This window comes from Choristoneura fumiferana, chromosome 15, assembly GCF_025370935.1.
Source record: "Choristoneura fumiferana chromosome 15, NRCan_CFum_1, whole genome shotgun sequence".
Classification (NCBI taxonomy): Eukaryota; Metazoa; Arthropoda; class Insecta; order Lepidoptera; family Tortricidae; genus Choristoneura; species Choristoneura fumiferana.
The window spans coordinates 3,645,705-3,658,145 of record NC_133486.1 but is presented as its reverse complement, the minus strand read 5'-3'; the positions used below and the strand labels follow the sequence as shown (position 1 = coordinate 3,658,145).

Genomic DNA, 12,441 nt, shown 5'->3' with positions numbered 1-12,441 from the left:
TTTATCATTTAGTTGTGTTAGTCATATTTTTATACAATGAGACATTATGGGATTCAGGCCTTCAGAACTAGGACGTTTAATCCTACTTACTTTCGGACACTAGGATGTTTCATCCTTCGGACTTTTTGACCATGGACTTTTTGACGCTAGGACTTTCAGGCACTAGTACGTTTAATCCTTCGGACTTTTTGACCATGGACTTTTTGACGCTAGGTCTTTTAGACACTAGGACGTTTCATCCTTCGGACTTTTTGACCATGGACAATGTGACACCTGGACTTTCTGACATTTGGACATGTATGCCCCTAAACGGTTATTTTTCATCAAAAGATTGAAACAGAATTGAAATTAGTTTTTCTCAAACATCCAAGGAAATGCCGGCCTTATCTTCGTGATCATAGAACGCTAAGTACGTCATTGTATAGCACTTATTGAAGATTTGTTCTATTTTCAAATTAGAGGATAGGAATTTCATACAACATTGCCGGCCAAGGCCAGCAAAGAGATTAATATACCTTTCATTGTCACCAATCAACTATCATTGGATGTTTAAGACATATTTAAGCATTTATTTATCTATATAAGTATGTTTATCCGTTGCCTAGTATCCATTGCACAATTACTTAGTTTGGGATTAGGTCAATTGGTGTCAAGTGTCCCATGATATTTATTTATTGTTAATTTTACTGGCTTACCTAACGAAATTACGAGTAAAAGCTGTCATCCCTCATCCCTTATACGTATGTGATATATCTAACCGGGTTGTCGAGGTCGGGCGTGTAGAAGAAGTTGTAGAAGAGCGGCGACTTCTGATGCAGCTTGTCGACGTGGTCGAAGAGCGAGGCGCCGTGCGCTGCGCGCGCGCCGAACGAACCGCCCAGCTCCTCCTCCGAACCAGCGCCCGTCTCCACGCCCTAAGAACAACACCGCCCTATTACACCGGTTGTTTGACCAAAATAGATTTATTTTCACCCCAGTCACAGTATGATTATACTGGGGGGTCATCCATAAATTACGTCAAACATTTAGGCAGAGGAGGAGTCACGTGACCCGGGGCTTTTGTAGCTGGGGGTATATTGTATCTGAGCCGTCTAATGGCGTCCTTACGACGGCGTGTTCGCCATGTTCATGTGTGTTGTGTGAAGACAGTTTTCTGGCGAACACAACGTATAATGGCCGAGAAGAACATGGCGTCGTAAGGACGCCATCAGACGGCTCAGATACAAAATCCCCCCAGCTACAGTAGCCCCGGGTTATTAAAGAACAACCAGCATAGAAAATGGTGTGGTTTTACAATTATCAACTTCAAAAATGGCATTTGCAATAAAACACTTAGAAAAGCCTTGAACAGAAAAGTTGCACTTTGCTCCCTCTCGTCAGGGAGGAAAAGTTACTTTTCTGAAGGAGAGGTGTGAAATAGTTATTTGTGCAACAAGAGAGCAAAGTTGTTTTTTGTTGCGAGTGTTGATTTTGAATCCCGAGTAAGCGAAGGATTCTATAATTGAATCACGAGCGTTAGCGAGTGATTCTAGGTTAGAATCCTGAGATCAGCAAGGGATTGAAATACACGAGATGCAAAAAAACTTTGGTCTCGTGTGACACATACAACTTTTCACCTCAGCAGCGAGAACATAATTTAAATGTAACATAAGAATAAAACCACATATACCTACCTGTTTACAAAACAAACACATTTTTTTAAAAATAGAATCCGATTATTATCAAATATAATAATTACATTTAAAACCATAAAAAGAGTCCAGTAGCTACAATACAAATCGCATACTCATAACATGCAATCTTAACTTCTTGTACTAATGTCACACTTATTTTTATTACTGCAAAAAGCCTCATCTCGGGGTAATTGAACAGGTTGAACAATTAAACCTTTAAATATGATTTTTATTAAGATTTCTATTACATAAACATAAATAGATTTGTTAAAAAATCATTCAATTTAACAAATAATAATTATACTGTAGAGGCAGTATACGGAATTCTTTTATAAAAAAAAAACAAGAGAAGCGGCTTTCGTGCAACGAGGTTGCATACTTTATTAAAAGATCGGGAAAATTTACATTTTGGAAATATTTCGATATATTTTTAATACCAAAAATTTAATTTAACTTTGTAATCGACAAATTTGATCCTATCTCTTGCTTTTTTCGAGTTGAAGTGAAATGACAGATCAAAGTAAAGTTCAAATATTTGGAATTCAGTGAGTAGACCCAACACTGTAATCAGCATTTAAAAAAAAAATTAAAAAGTTACTTTGTCTCACGGAGTGAGCAAAATGCGATTTTGCTCACTGATTTCTCATAGCAAAACCTGCCTGTTTGAGGTGCTGAGGTGAAAAAAAAAATTAAGCGGTTCTTTTTTTTATCTAACTAATGGATTAATAGTATGTTTCTAGGAATCTATCCTATTATTCCTAATAGTTCCTTTAGTGCTTTGCACATACCAGTCGGTTCCCGATGTCGGGCCGCCTCTCATCCGCCAAGCCGAGCTCGGCGCGCGTGGCCTCGTTGTCCAACAGAAACGTCCGGAAGCGACACGACGTGCTGTGGTACGCGATGAAACGCACGTAGTACTCGTTGAACTCGAACGCCAGGGGGAACTGCTTCTGGAGCTGGGATCACAAACAAAAGTTAACGGAGATAATCCGCGTAAGAAACATCTGTAAAAAATTGGCGGTTCGTAGGCGTATTGAAAAAAGTTGCCAGGGTGTATTATGTATGAAATACAAAAATTTTTTAAAAAAAACCGTGGTTATCATTGAAATACGACCAGAACCTTGAGGTAGAAAAACCCGAGTGCCTTCAATTTTTTTAAATAAAAACTATTTGACTAAATGTAAACAAACTTCAGCTGCCAGATTTGATACATTCAAGGATTTTAAACATTTTACTTATCTATCATTGTAATATTAACTAGTCTAGTGTATTTCAATACAGAAATGAAAAAGTTTAGATAGTTTAATGGGGTAATTTCAATATTTAAGACACCAATTGACGTTGTTTTATTTACATTTAGTTAAATACATATCCAAACCAATTATAGCAGTCTATAACTCATAAGTAACAGTCGGGACCATTCAAAATCGTGACTAGCTTAATTTAAAGTGTATTTTTAGACTTTTTTAATATTTTTTTCACGACACATTTTTTGGTATTAAACTTTTGCAAGTGCCCTTACAGTGTTTTATTCAATATTTTCAATCAATGCAATTAAATGTGTATAGTTTGAGGGAGTTTAGAAAAAAAGTGTATCTTTTTCAAAATGTAATTAATTTTAGTTTACCGAAAGCATGAAAAAAAAACGTAATTTTTTTAAACTATCGGAATCGATTGTATTTTTGATTCTGAGTAGGAAAAACCATATTTTTTTCTAAAATAAAAAAAGAGGCGATTTTTTTTGTGAAAATGCCTTTTGACTGCGTTTCCTCTGTCACTAGTGGAAACAACTGAGCGGAGCGAGGCGACGTAAATGAAACGTTTCTATTGGTTCACGAAAAACAAATTCCCCGCGACACATGGCCGCACATCTCCGGCGTTTAAGGTGTCCCCTGACCTGGTGCACGGCGTCGAGGAACATGAGGAAGGTGGGCGTGAGCCCCTGCTGCGGCGCGGCGCCAATGTTAAGCCGCTGCTGGAACTTGTGGCCCAGCGCGAGCCACTCCTTCTCGACCAGCGTGCGGAACCCCTCCAGCGTGCGGTAGTACGGCTCCAGGCAGATCTGGGCCAGGGACGATATCTGGAAACAGACGTATAGGGTAAACCACTATCCCACAAAAACATTTCATGTTAAATGTTGCCAAGACGAGACGATGTAGCTCGCACTGTCAAAAAGTAATCAGATCTCTTGTAGAGCCAAGTTTCTAACCCTACGTACCCAGCTCTACTATAAGCCCTTATTTTACACTAAAGTTGCGACGAAATACTACAGCAGTAGCTCGTAGCGAGTAGTTCGTAGCGCGTAGCAGCGTTTTCCCGCTATTAATCTCGTAGGCGCGCAAACCGTGGACCAAACTGGCGAGTCGGCCGCACGAACCTTTTACAATTCATCATATGGGCTTGAACTTGAAAATCTATTCAATCTTTTAAACTCTTTCCGTGCGAAAATGTAGATTTTTAATTATGACTATATATATTATACATAACGGGAGAGTGTGTGTGAGCCCACAATACATCTTATCCTTTTCACAATAAAAGTCCCAGTGGCTTCCTTGATGGAAACAATGATGGCTTACTGAGACAAGGTTGTACTGCGGGTCGTGCTTACGGCGGTTTACCTATAGTTTGGAGCGAAGCGTAAAGTACTCGTCAACCTAAGATTCATTAAGACAGCGGTTCTCACATTTTTTGGCAACGGAAAAATAAAATATTTGCTGAGCGCTAAAATAACAACAAAACTAGTCTTATATAGTCCTGCATTAATATCTGCCACAGCGGAGCGTGCAAAAATATCTGACACGTCCTTACCGATCGTAGTAATAAAGTCGTATCAGATATTTGTGCACGTTTTGTTGTGTCAGATATTGGTGCTAGTGACCGTACTCTACAACCTTACGATACAACATTAAATATTTGTGTCACAAGGGAGCAAAATGGTGTATTTACGGCGAGGGCGTACATTGAATCCAGAATGTAGCGAAGGATTCTGCAATAGAATCCTGAGCGTAATGAGGGATTCAAGTGTTAACGCCCAAGATGAAAATATTTTTGCAACCGAGTGGCTTTAATAATTGTTCTTTAATAATATTCTAAATATTATTAAAGAACAATTAGCATAGAAAATGGCGTGGCTTTACAATTATCAACTTCAAAAAATGGCATTTGCAATAAAACACTTAGAAAAGCCTTGAACAGAAAAGTTGCACTTTGCTCCCTCTCGACAGGGAGGAAAAGTTACTTTTCTGAAGGAGAGGTCTGAAAAAGTATTTATTTTAATTATTAAGATAAGTCATAAATAGCTTCTCGCGAGTTGGTCTACTCGACTTGGATAGCCGCGAATCGCACAATAAATCTGTTCTTCTATGGATACGTGACGAAACATTACTCAACCGTTCACCAGGTAATCAGATTTTTGCTGTGTTGCTCTAAATATAAACTCTGGTTCAATTGGAAATGGTTCATTGGTAGCTATCGTAAGGTCGTTGGTGAGCAAAGCAATCCATACTTCCATACTAATATTATAAATGCGAAAGTATGTGTTTGTATGTATGTCCTTCTTTATGGCATAGAGATAGTTTATGGGCCAGAGAGTGACATAGGCTACTTTTTATCCCGGAAAAATGCAGTTTCCGAGGGAACGGCGCGCGATAACCGAATTCCACGCTGGCGAAGCCGCGGGCAAAAGCTAGTGTTTATAGTTCATTGATATGGACCTCTGCAAAGTACCGCCTGATTCAACATACCACATTTGACTGGTGAATTTCGTGTTCTAGCTTACATATGATAAAAAAAGTCATTGAGTAACCTGCGCAGTGACATCCCAGCCGTCCTCGAGCGAGAGCAGCACGGAGGAGCCCTGCAGGTCCAGCAGGTCAACGACCGCGCCCGAAAGCTGGAACAGCTGCCGCAGCAAACACAGCCAGCCCGACTCCTCCACCAGCCTGTCAACAACATGTCAGTTATTTCTAATCGTGCAATGATGTCATGAGAAGTGGATTACCTTCCTTTATTACCTACGCTAGCTGACTGGGCGGGTAGTAGAAGATAGAAGGGCGGGCGCTACCTGTAGAAGCCGGGGTCGCTGGGGGCGGGCGCTACCTGTAGAAGCCGGGGTCGCTGGGGGCGGACGCTACCTGTAGAAGCCGGGGTCGCTGGGGGCGGGCGCTACCTGTAGAAGCCGGGGTCGCTGGGGGCGGGCGCTACCTGTAGAAGCCGGGGTCGCTGGGGGCGGGCGCTACCTGTAGAAGCCGGGTCGCTGGGGGCGGGCGCTACCTGTAGAAGCCGGGGTCGCTGGGGGCGGGCGCTACCTGTAGAAGCCGGGGTCGCTGGGGCGGGCGCTACCTGTAGAAGCCGGGGTCGCTGGGGGCGGGCGCTACCTGTAGAAGCCGGGTCGCTGGGGGCGGGCGCTACCTGTAGAAGCCGGGGTCGCTGGGGGCGGGCGCTACCTGTAGAAGCCGGGGTCGCTGGGGGCGGGCGCTACCTGTAGAAGCCGGGGTCGCTGGGGGCGGGCGGCTGCGAGGGCGCGGCGGCCCGCAGCAGCTTCTTGAAGGCGTGCTTGGCGGCGCGTGCGTCGGGGTACTCCGCGGGCAAGGGCTCCACGCCGGCGCCGCCGCCCGGCGTCAGCCCCTTCTCCGTCACCACGTACAAAGCCGCGCGCCGCGCGCTCGGGGCTCCGTCGCCGGACACTGCCAACAAATAATAAAGACCGTAATGTTACAATCATTATTATATAACTAAAAATAAATCGGTACATGTGTTGTGAAACGCAAATCTCGAAAACGGCTGAACCAATCTGGCTAACTTTTTTTCTCAAATCATTGTTAATGTTGGAGTTTCGCGACTGTTACAGATAAAATGATTGAAATGTTTTTTTTTATTTGCGGAATATGGGTTATATAGGGTGTTATGTCATTACTAATAAACTCACTTAATTAAGCATGTAAACTTTAGCAGGTATGTCGGTACATTTTGTTCATGGTTCTTCAAATTAACAAATCAATATTCAAATTATTAATTATAACTAACATAGTTGTAAGTCCTAATATTAGTAACCATCCATGGACATGTGTTCGAATTGAATATTATTTATTATTAAAAGAATTTTTCGCAGATGAAGTCGTGGGGAAAAGCTATTAAACCATATTAAATAGGTACTAGACTTTAACAGTCGCTTCGACCCAACTAGTACCAGTTAACAGTTTTACAAATATTCCCACAAATTATATTATGGTTGCAGGATAACAAAAGATAGCGTGTGTGTTATTTATTTCCAAGAGTATGGTCGTTTATGCTTTGGTAGGTCGCTAGTGGTACTGACCCGAGTCCTGGTCGTGCGCGGAGAGCCTCTGCCTCTGGTACAGCTCCAGCTGGCTGGGCTGGCGCCCCTTGAGCGAGCCCCAGCGCCCGAAGTGCCGCGCCGCGCCCAAGCCCGCGCCCGCACTCGCGCTCGCGCCGCCGCTGTTCCGCCCCGACACACTGCACAAAGTCAAAGTCAAAGTCAAAATATATTTATTCAATTTAGGCTATAACAAACACATGAATGTAGTGTCGTTACAACTGTTATGTTGGCTAACACTCGCCGCCCACGGCCATAAGTCATCGATTTGACACTTATCGATAGCAAAACGTATACAGACAAATTGACAGATAGACAGTAAACAAATTAATAATAAATAAATGACTCACTCTAATATACTTTGTCTTAAAGTAAGCAAAGCGTTGCCTAGTATCCATAAAACAATTTATAGATGGATCCTAGGCAACGGTTTAACTTACTTAAATACACATTGAACACCCAAGACTCGATTTTTCATACAAATATCCGACCCGACCGAGGACCGAACCCGCGACCTCAAGCTTCATAGCCAGGTTCTCTAACCACTGGACTATATGGTCGCCTCAACTCAACAAAGTGATATGTTTCGTTTTTTCTTGAGATACGAAACCCTATAAAAACAAGATAATATCTCGCAGCAACAGCCGTCGACAGTGAGCGAGGCTATCAGGCGGTGGCGGTACCGACCCGAGCGTGTGGGGCGGCTTGTTGAGCAGCGGGGTGTGCGTGGGCGGCTCGTCGCTCAGCAGCAGCGAGTCGAGGCTGAGACTCGAGTCTTCCAGTTCCCCGCGCGACGCCGGCGTCAGAGCCACTAGCGTCGCTAGGTACCGCTCCTGAAAATAACCACTAAGTTATAAAAGGGTAAAAGGGAGTCGATAGAATGAAATAATAGTATTTTATGCAACTGTATCGTAATAGGGGTCCTTAAAACACGAGGGTGGGTCACATGAGTGTTTTAAGGCCTAATTACGTACAGTTGCATACAATATTTTATCTATATCCATATATTAAATCCTCTATCATGGTGTTCCGCGAACCATTGACAATGACCTGCATTAACGAGAACTAGGTAGGTATGTCTGTCCCACGACCTGCTGCTGCACGTGGTCGCGGCCAACGTGCTGTAATGATGTAGTTTTTATAATACGTCACAATTTCCATTGTAATTATTGAAAACACGATTAGCTTTAAAATATCCTTTTATCAGGTAGCTCCAATAAAAGGGGCCTTATTAAGGGTTAAAAATCAGCAACATCATTTTTTTATTGATATCTGATTTGATTTTTTACGGAAATCCGTACAAAATCAAATAAGATATTACAATTTAAAAAAAAACCGATGCCGCGGACAGGCACATAAATAAGTCAAACGTTACACTCCTGTTGTTGCGTTGGGGATAACAAAAATAAGCGGTAATAAATTTAAGACTTGATAGCAAAACTCATGACGTTCTAAACTGCGAGATTTTTCCGCGGTAGTGTAATTAGGGTGTCAAATTTAGATTTAGACTTAGTTAGAGCGTCCAAGGCAGCGTTAGAACACCCGCTCTAAACGAAGTGACATATCGTAACTGCTCCGGTCTCACGACCGCAAAACACAGGTCTGAGAACGTCCTAGTATAAGAACTTGAATGTTAAAATGACCTGTTCTAAACTAGAGGTGGTTTCCGTGCCGCTCGGCGCGTTGCCCTGCGTCTGATGACTGGTGCCCTTCAGCATACCCATCACGCCTTTGTGGTGCGATGCCGCTGACCTTTAAAACAAAAAAAAACGTCAACGTTATTAACTAGCTCGTTATACAGGTTGTAACATTTAGATCGGTCAGTATGGGAAAGTTTGAAACTGTAAGACATACGAAGATCTGTTCTTAAGAACCATGTTATCGATTTTAGTAACAAGAAAAATTGCATTCTCACATTTACATTTTTTAAATGAATGAATGCAGTTTTTTTGTTACTAAAATCGATTACATGTTTCCTAAGAACAGATCTTCGTATGTCTTATAGTTTCAGACTTTCCCAAACTGACCAATCTGAATGTTACACCCTGTATATCATAATTCATTAGTCGGTAGTTACCTGGCCAGCAGCGCATGCGTCCTGGGATGCCGCCAGGTGATGCACGGCAGGCGCGCCTGGCGGTAGCAGCGCGCGACCCGCCGCAGCGACTCGTCGCCGATCGAATCCGGCACCGGGATGACGGCCGGGTAGCTGCCGGATACAAACACGAGGTTTAACTACAGTCAAAACCGTTTATGAGCGATTCGAGCGTTATTTTCCTATTAATATATTTCGAGCCCAGTCCCGCGCTACAAGGGGGTGTTACCTCCTGCACAGCGTGTAGACGGCATTGGCGTGCGCCAGCCGGAAGGGCGGCGCGGCGAGGCCGAGGCGCGCCCAGTCCCGCGCGTAGGCGCGCTCCCGCACGCGCTCCAGGGTGCGCGGCGCCGCCGCCTCCGCGCTCTCCGCGCCCGCCAGCTCCAGCTCCTCCACTGACACGGGACAAACATTTACAACTTTAGGGCTACGTTCCACTTAACGCCCTCGACCACGATATTGCCGTTCCGTTTAAGTAAGAAGGCCGCGGTCGTTGTAGGCGAATGTTATAACTGGAATATGGCGGCATGGTGAAAACGTGCAGGTGTGAGGGTTATGAGTAAATGTTTCACGTGGATTGAAGTAATTTAATTAAATATGGATTCCCGTGAATTAATGGTTGTCCTCTATAACAAAGCGAATGAGAAATGATGACTCTGAAAACTGCATATTGGTGACCGAATTATAACACCCTTCTTTTAGCGTCGAAGGTTAAAAACATGATTCTTCGGCCCCTCGACCAGAAACAGCTTACAGATGTAACATAGAGACTTACATGAGAGTGTATCAGCGGAGAGCGAAGCCATAAGCGGTGGCGAGGTGAGCGAGCGCGCAGAAGCAGACGGCAGCACATACTTCTGCCGCTTGGACGGTTTCGGCTTGAGTCCGGCGCGCCGCGCTGTCTTCAGAAGAGTTTTCTTGGCAAAGCCCCTGTTTCAACAAAAGTATAAACATCTTAGTGGTCTTAAAAGCTCTTCGTTTACAAATAGAAATATTGGAAATATATTATTAAGAGACTACGTTAAGAATGTTACAGTTTTGTGACTGCGTGATTTTACTTCAGTCTCCCATAGTCCACCAAAATAAGGAACAACCATAGGATCGTAAATTAGGTTTAGGTTAGGTAATTCATTATGAATACGAGCGCCTTCATACATTATGCCACTTTTACCGTAGCCCGTTCTATTTTTTCGCAGTTTTAACTTATTTGAATTTCTTAAAGTGTTTGAATTTTCGTTGTGTGAAAGAGATGTCAGAATGTATTTTATTCGTTAGGATCTATTTTACGTAACTTCGGACTCGGAATATCCAAATTTAGCAGGGAACTGTGAGATTTTAGGAATTATATAACGGATTTTATTACTTGTCGGAGCACAGAAATAGTAAGCAACTGTGATACTCGTACTTTACTTATAAATTCTACAACTGCCTCCCAAAGTAATTCAAAATCAGATGCACTGTTTTTATGGAATGAAACTTGGTTCCTCATTTTCCATCCCGTTTACTTTTATCTTCGACTTAGACATTATTGTAGTGTATTATTGTGTCCTTCCGGATGTTACTCCAGCTTCCTATAATCCACTAAAGAGGGTCTCACAAGGTGAATTCAAAAATATGTTTTAAAGCGCAATTTCAAGCGACTGTTTACCTCTTATCTGCCATTTATTATTGAACTAACTTGAGCGTGTTGTGTTTAGGCTGGTGCGGCGGCGGCGGGGGCGCGGCGCGCGGCGCGAGCGCGAAGTGGTGCAGCGGGTGTTGCGGGTGACGCAACCGCGCCAGCTGCTTGCGGAACGCGTCTAGCTGCTCGCTGCTCACTTCCTCGTCTAACACCACCTGAACCAACGATAATGCTATTGAGATCATAAAAGCAGCGAAAAAGTGTAGTAACATTGGACGTACCGTCGAGGCGAGAAGGGCGGTAGGTAGTCATGCATGATTCTTATTACGATGTCATTTAATGACTAATTTTGACAAAATCACGCGCCTTCTTGGATATCACTAAGTATACTGAGAAAGTAGTGCCATCTTTTTTTTGTCTTAAAGTAACTGCCAACACTACTTACTCTGTCATGATTCCAAATAAGTGAGCTCACTCATTTCGGAGTTGACACATATCGGCGCGGTCTAAGGCGGTAAGGGCGTATTTGAACTTCAAAACTAATATCGTTTGGGACCAATGCGTTCATGACTCGAAACCTCGTACCGGAAGACGCAACGAGGGCAGAGCCTCGACTTCTTTCTACCCGGTCACCGCTCATTGTGGTGTTCTTTGGGGAAGCTCCTTGTACAGCAGTGAACTTCTTTCAGCTGAAGATGATACACACACACAAACATCACGCCTGTATTCCCAAATGGGACAGGCAGAGCACACAAAACGTTACAGCTTCGGAGCCACTTTTAGCAATTTTAGGTTTTAAGTTTGACAAAAACGGTACAATAGTGACAGGTTGCTAGCCTGTCGCCTACGGTATACCTAAACCTATAACCTCAGTCGCCTCTTACGATATCCACGGAAGAAATGGAGAGGTGTAATTCTAACCCGACACCACACGGGTCACGGGGAAGATGATGATGACGTTAAAACGTCCCACTGCTGGGCTGCTGCAATGAGAGGGCTTGGCCGTTGTTCCCACGCGGGCCCAGTACGGATTGGGAACTTCACACAAACCATTGAATTGCTTCGCAGTTTTGTGCATGTTTGTGTGATGCATTTTTTGTGATGTATTCCTTCATCGTAAGGCGCGTAGTAAATTCCAACTGTAATTTCGCACATGAATTTGGAAAACTCAGAGGTGCGAGCCTGGTTTTGAGTCTACGATCCTCTGCTTGAGAAACCATGGGTCAATCCCATAGGTCACCATCACCACGGCTTATGAAGAGATCACTCAGTTTAGACAATTTCACTGACCTTGATGAGCTGGAACGTAGCAGACCTCAGCTGGAGCCCCTCCTGCGGCGAATGTTCTAGATGCGGCAGATACGCCGTCCGCACCGCCTTCTCCCGAGTTAGCGCGCATACCGGGAACGAACGGACCACCGTTTGTTCGCACGCTGCAAGTGTTAGATTAAATTATGAACGACAGCTTCATAACTACAGATGTGGCATAAATGTTGGATCTCGTTCGGAATAAGACGGGTGACACTCTTCCCGGCCCGGATAATACCAACATGGAAATACCGACCCTGTTTTTTGTGTACTCGCCTGTAGAAACTGACATGAGCTTCTATGGGCGTGTACATGAAAAACACGGTCGGTATTTCTATGTTGGTATTATCCGGGCCGGGAAAGAGCGTCACCCGAATAAGATGGCACCCGAAGTGTCAATCAATCATTG

General features: G+C 43.7%; 1 protein-coding gene across 1 annotated transcript in view; it reads right to left on the bottom strand.

Moving 5' to 3' along the window:
• Positions 1-12,441, bottom strand: part of Sbf (SET domain binding factor) — a gene marked incomplete in the record, with an annotated part of 92,408 nt that overhangs the window by 7,481 nt on the left and 72,486 nt on the right. Inside the window, 13 exon segments of the mRNA XM_074098689.1 lie at positions 759-914; positions 2,462-2,629; positions 3,571-3,753; positions 5,479-5,614; positions 6,154-6,358; positions 6,991-7,148; positions 7,696-7,841; positions 8,652-8,760; positions 9,086-9,217; positions 9,333-9,498; positions 9,879-10,033; positions 10,782-10,939; positions 12,015-12,157. Of these exon segments, the coding sequence (XP_073954790.1) occupies positions 759-914; positions 2,462-2,629; positions 3,571-3,753; positions 5,479-5,614; positions 6,154-6,358; positions 6,991-7,148; positions 7,696-7,841; positions 8,652-8,760; positions 9,086-9,217; positions 9,333-9,498; positions 9,879-10,033; positions 10,782-10,939; positions 12,015-12,157 (2,015 nt within the window).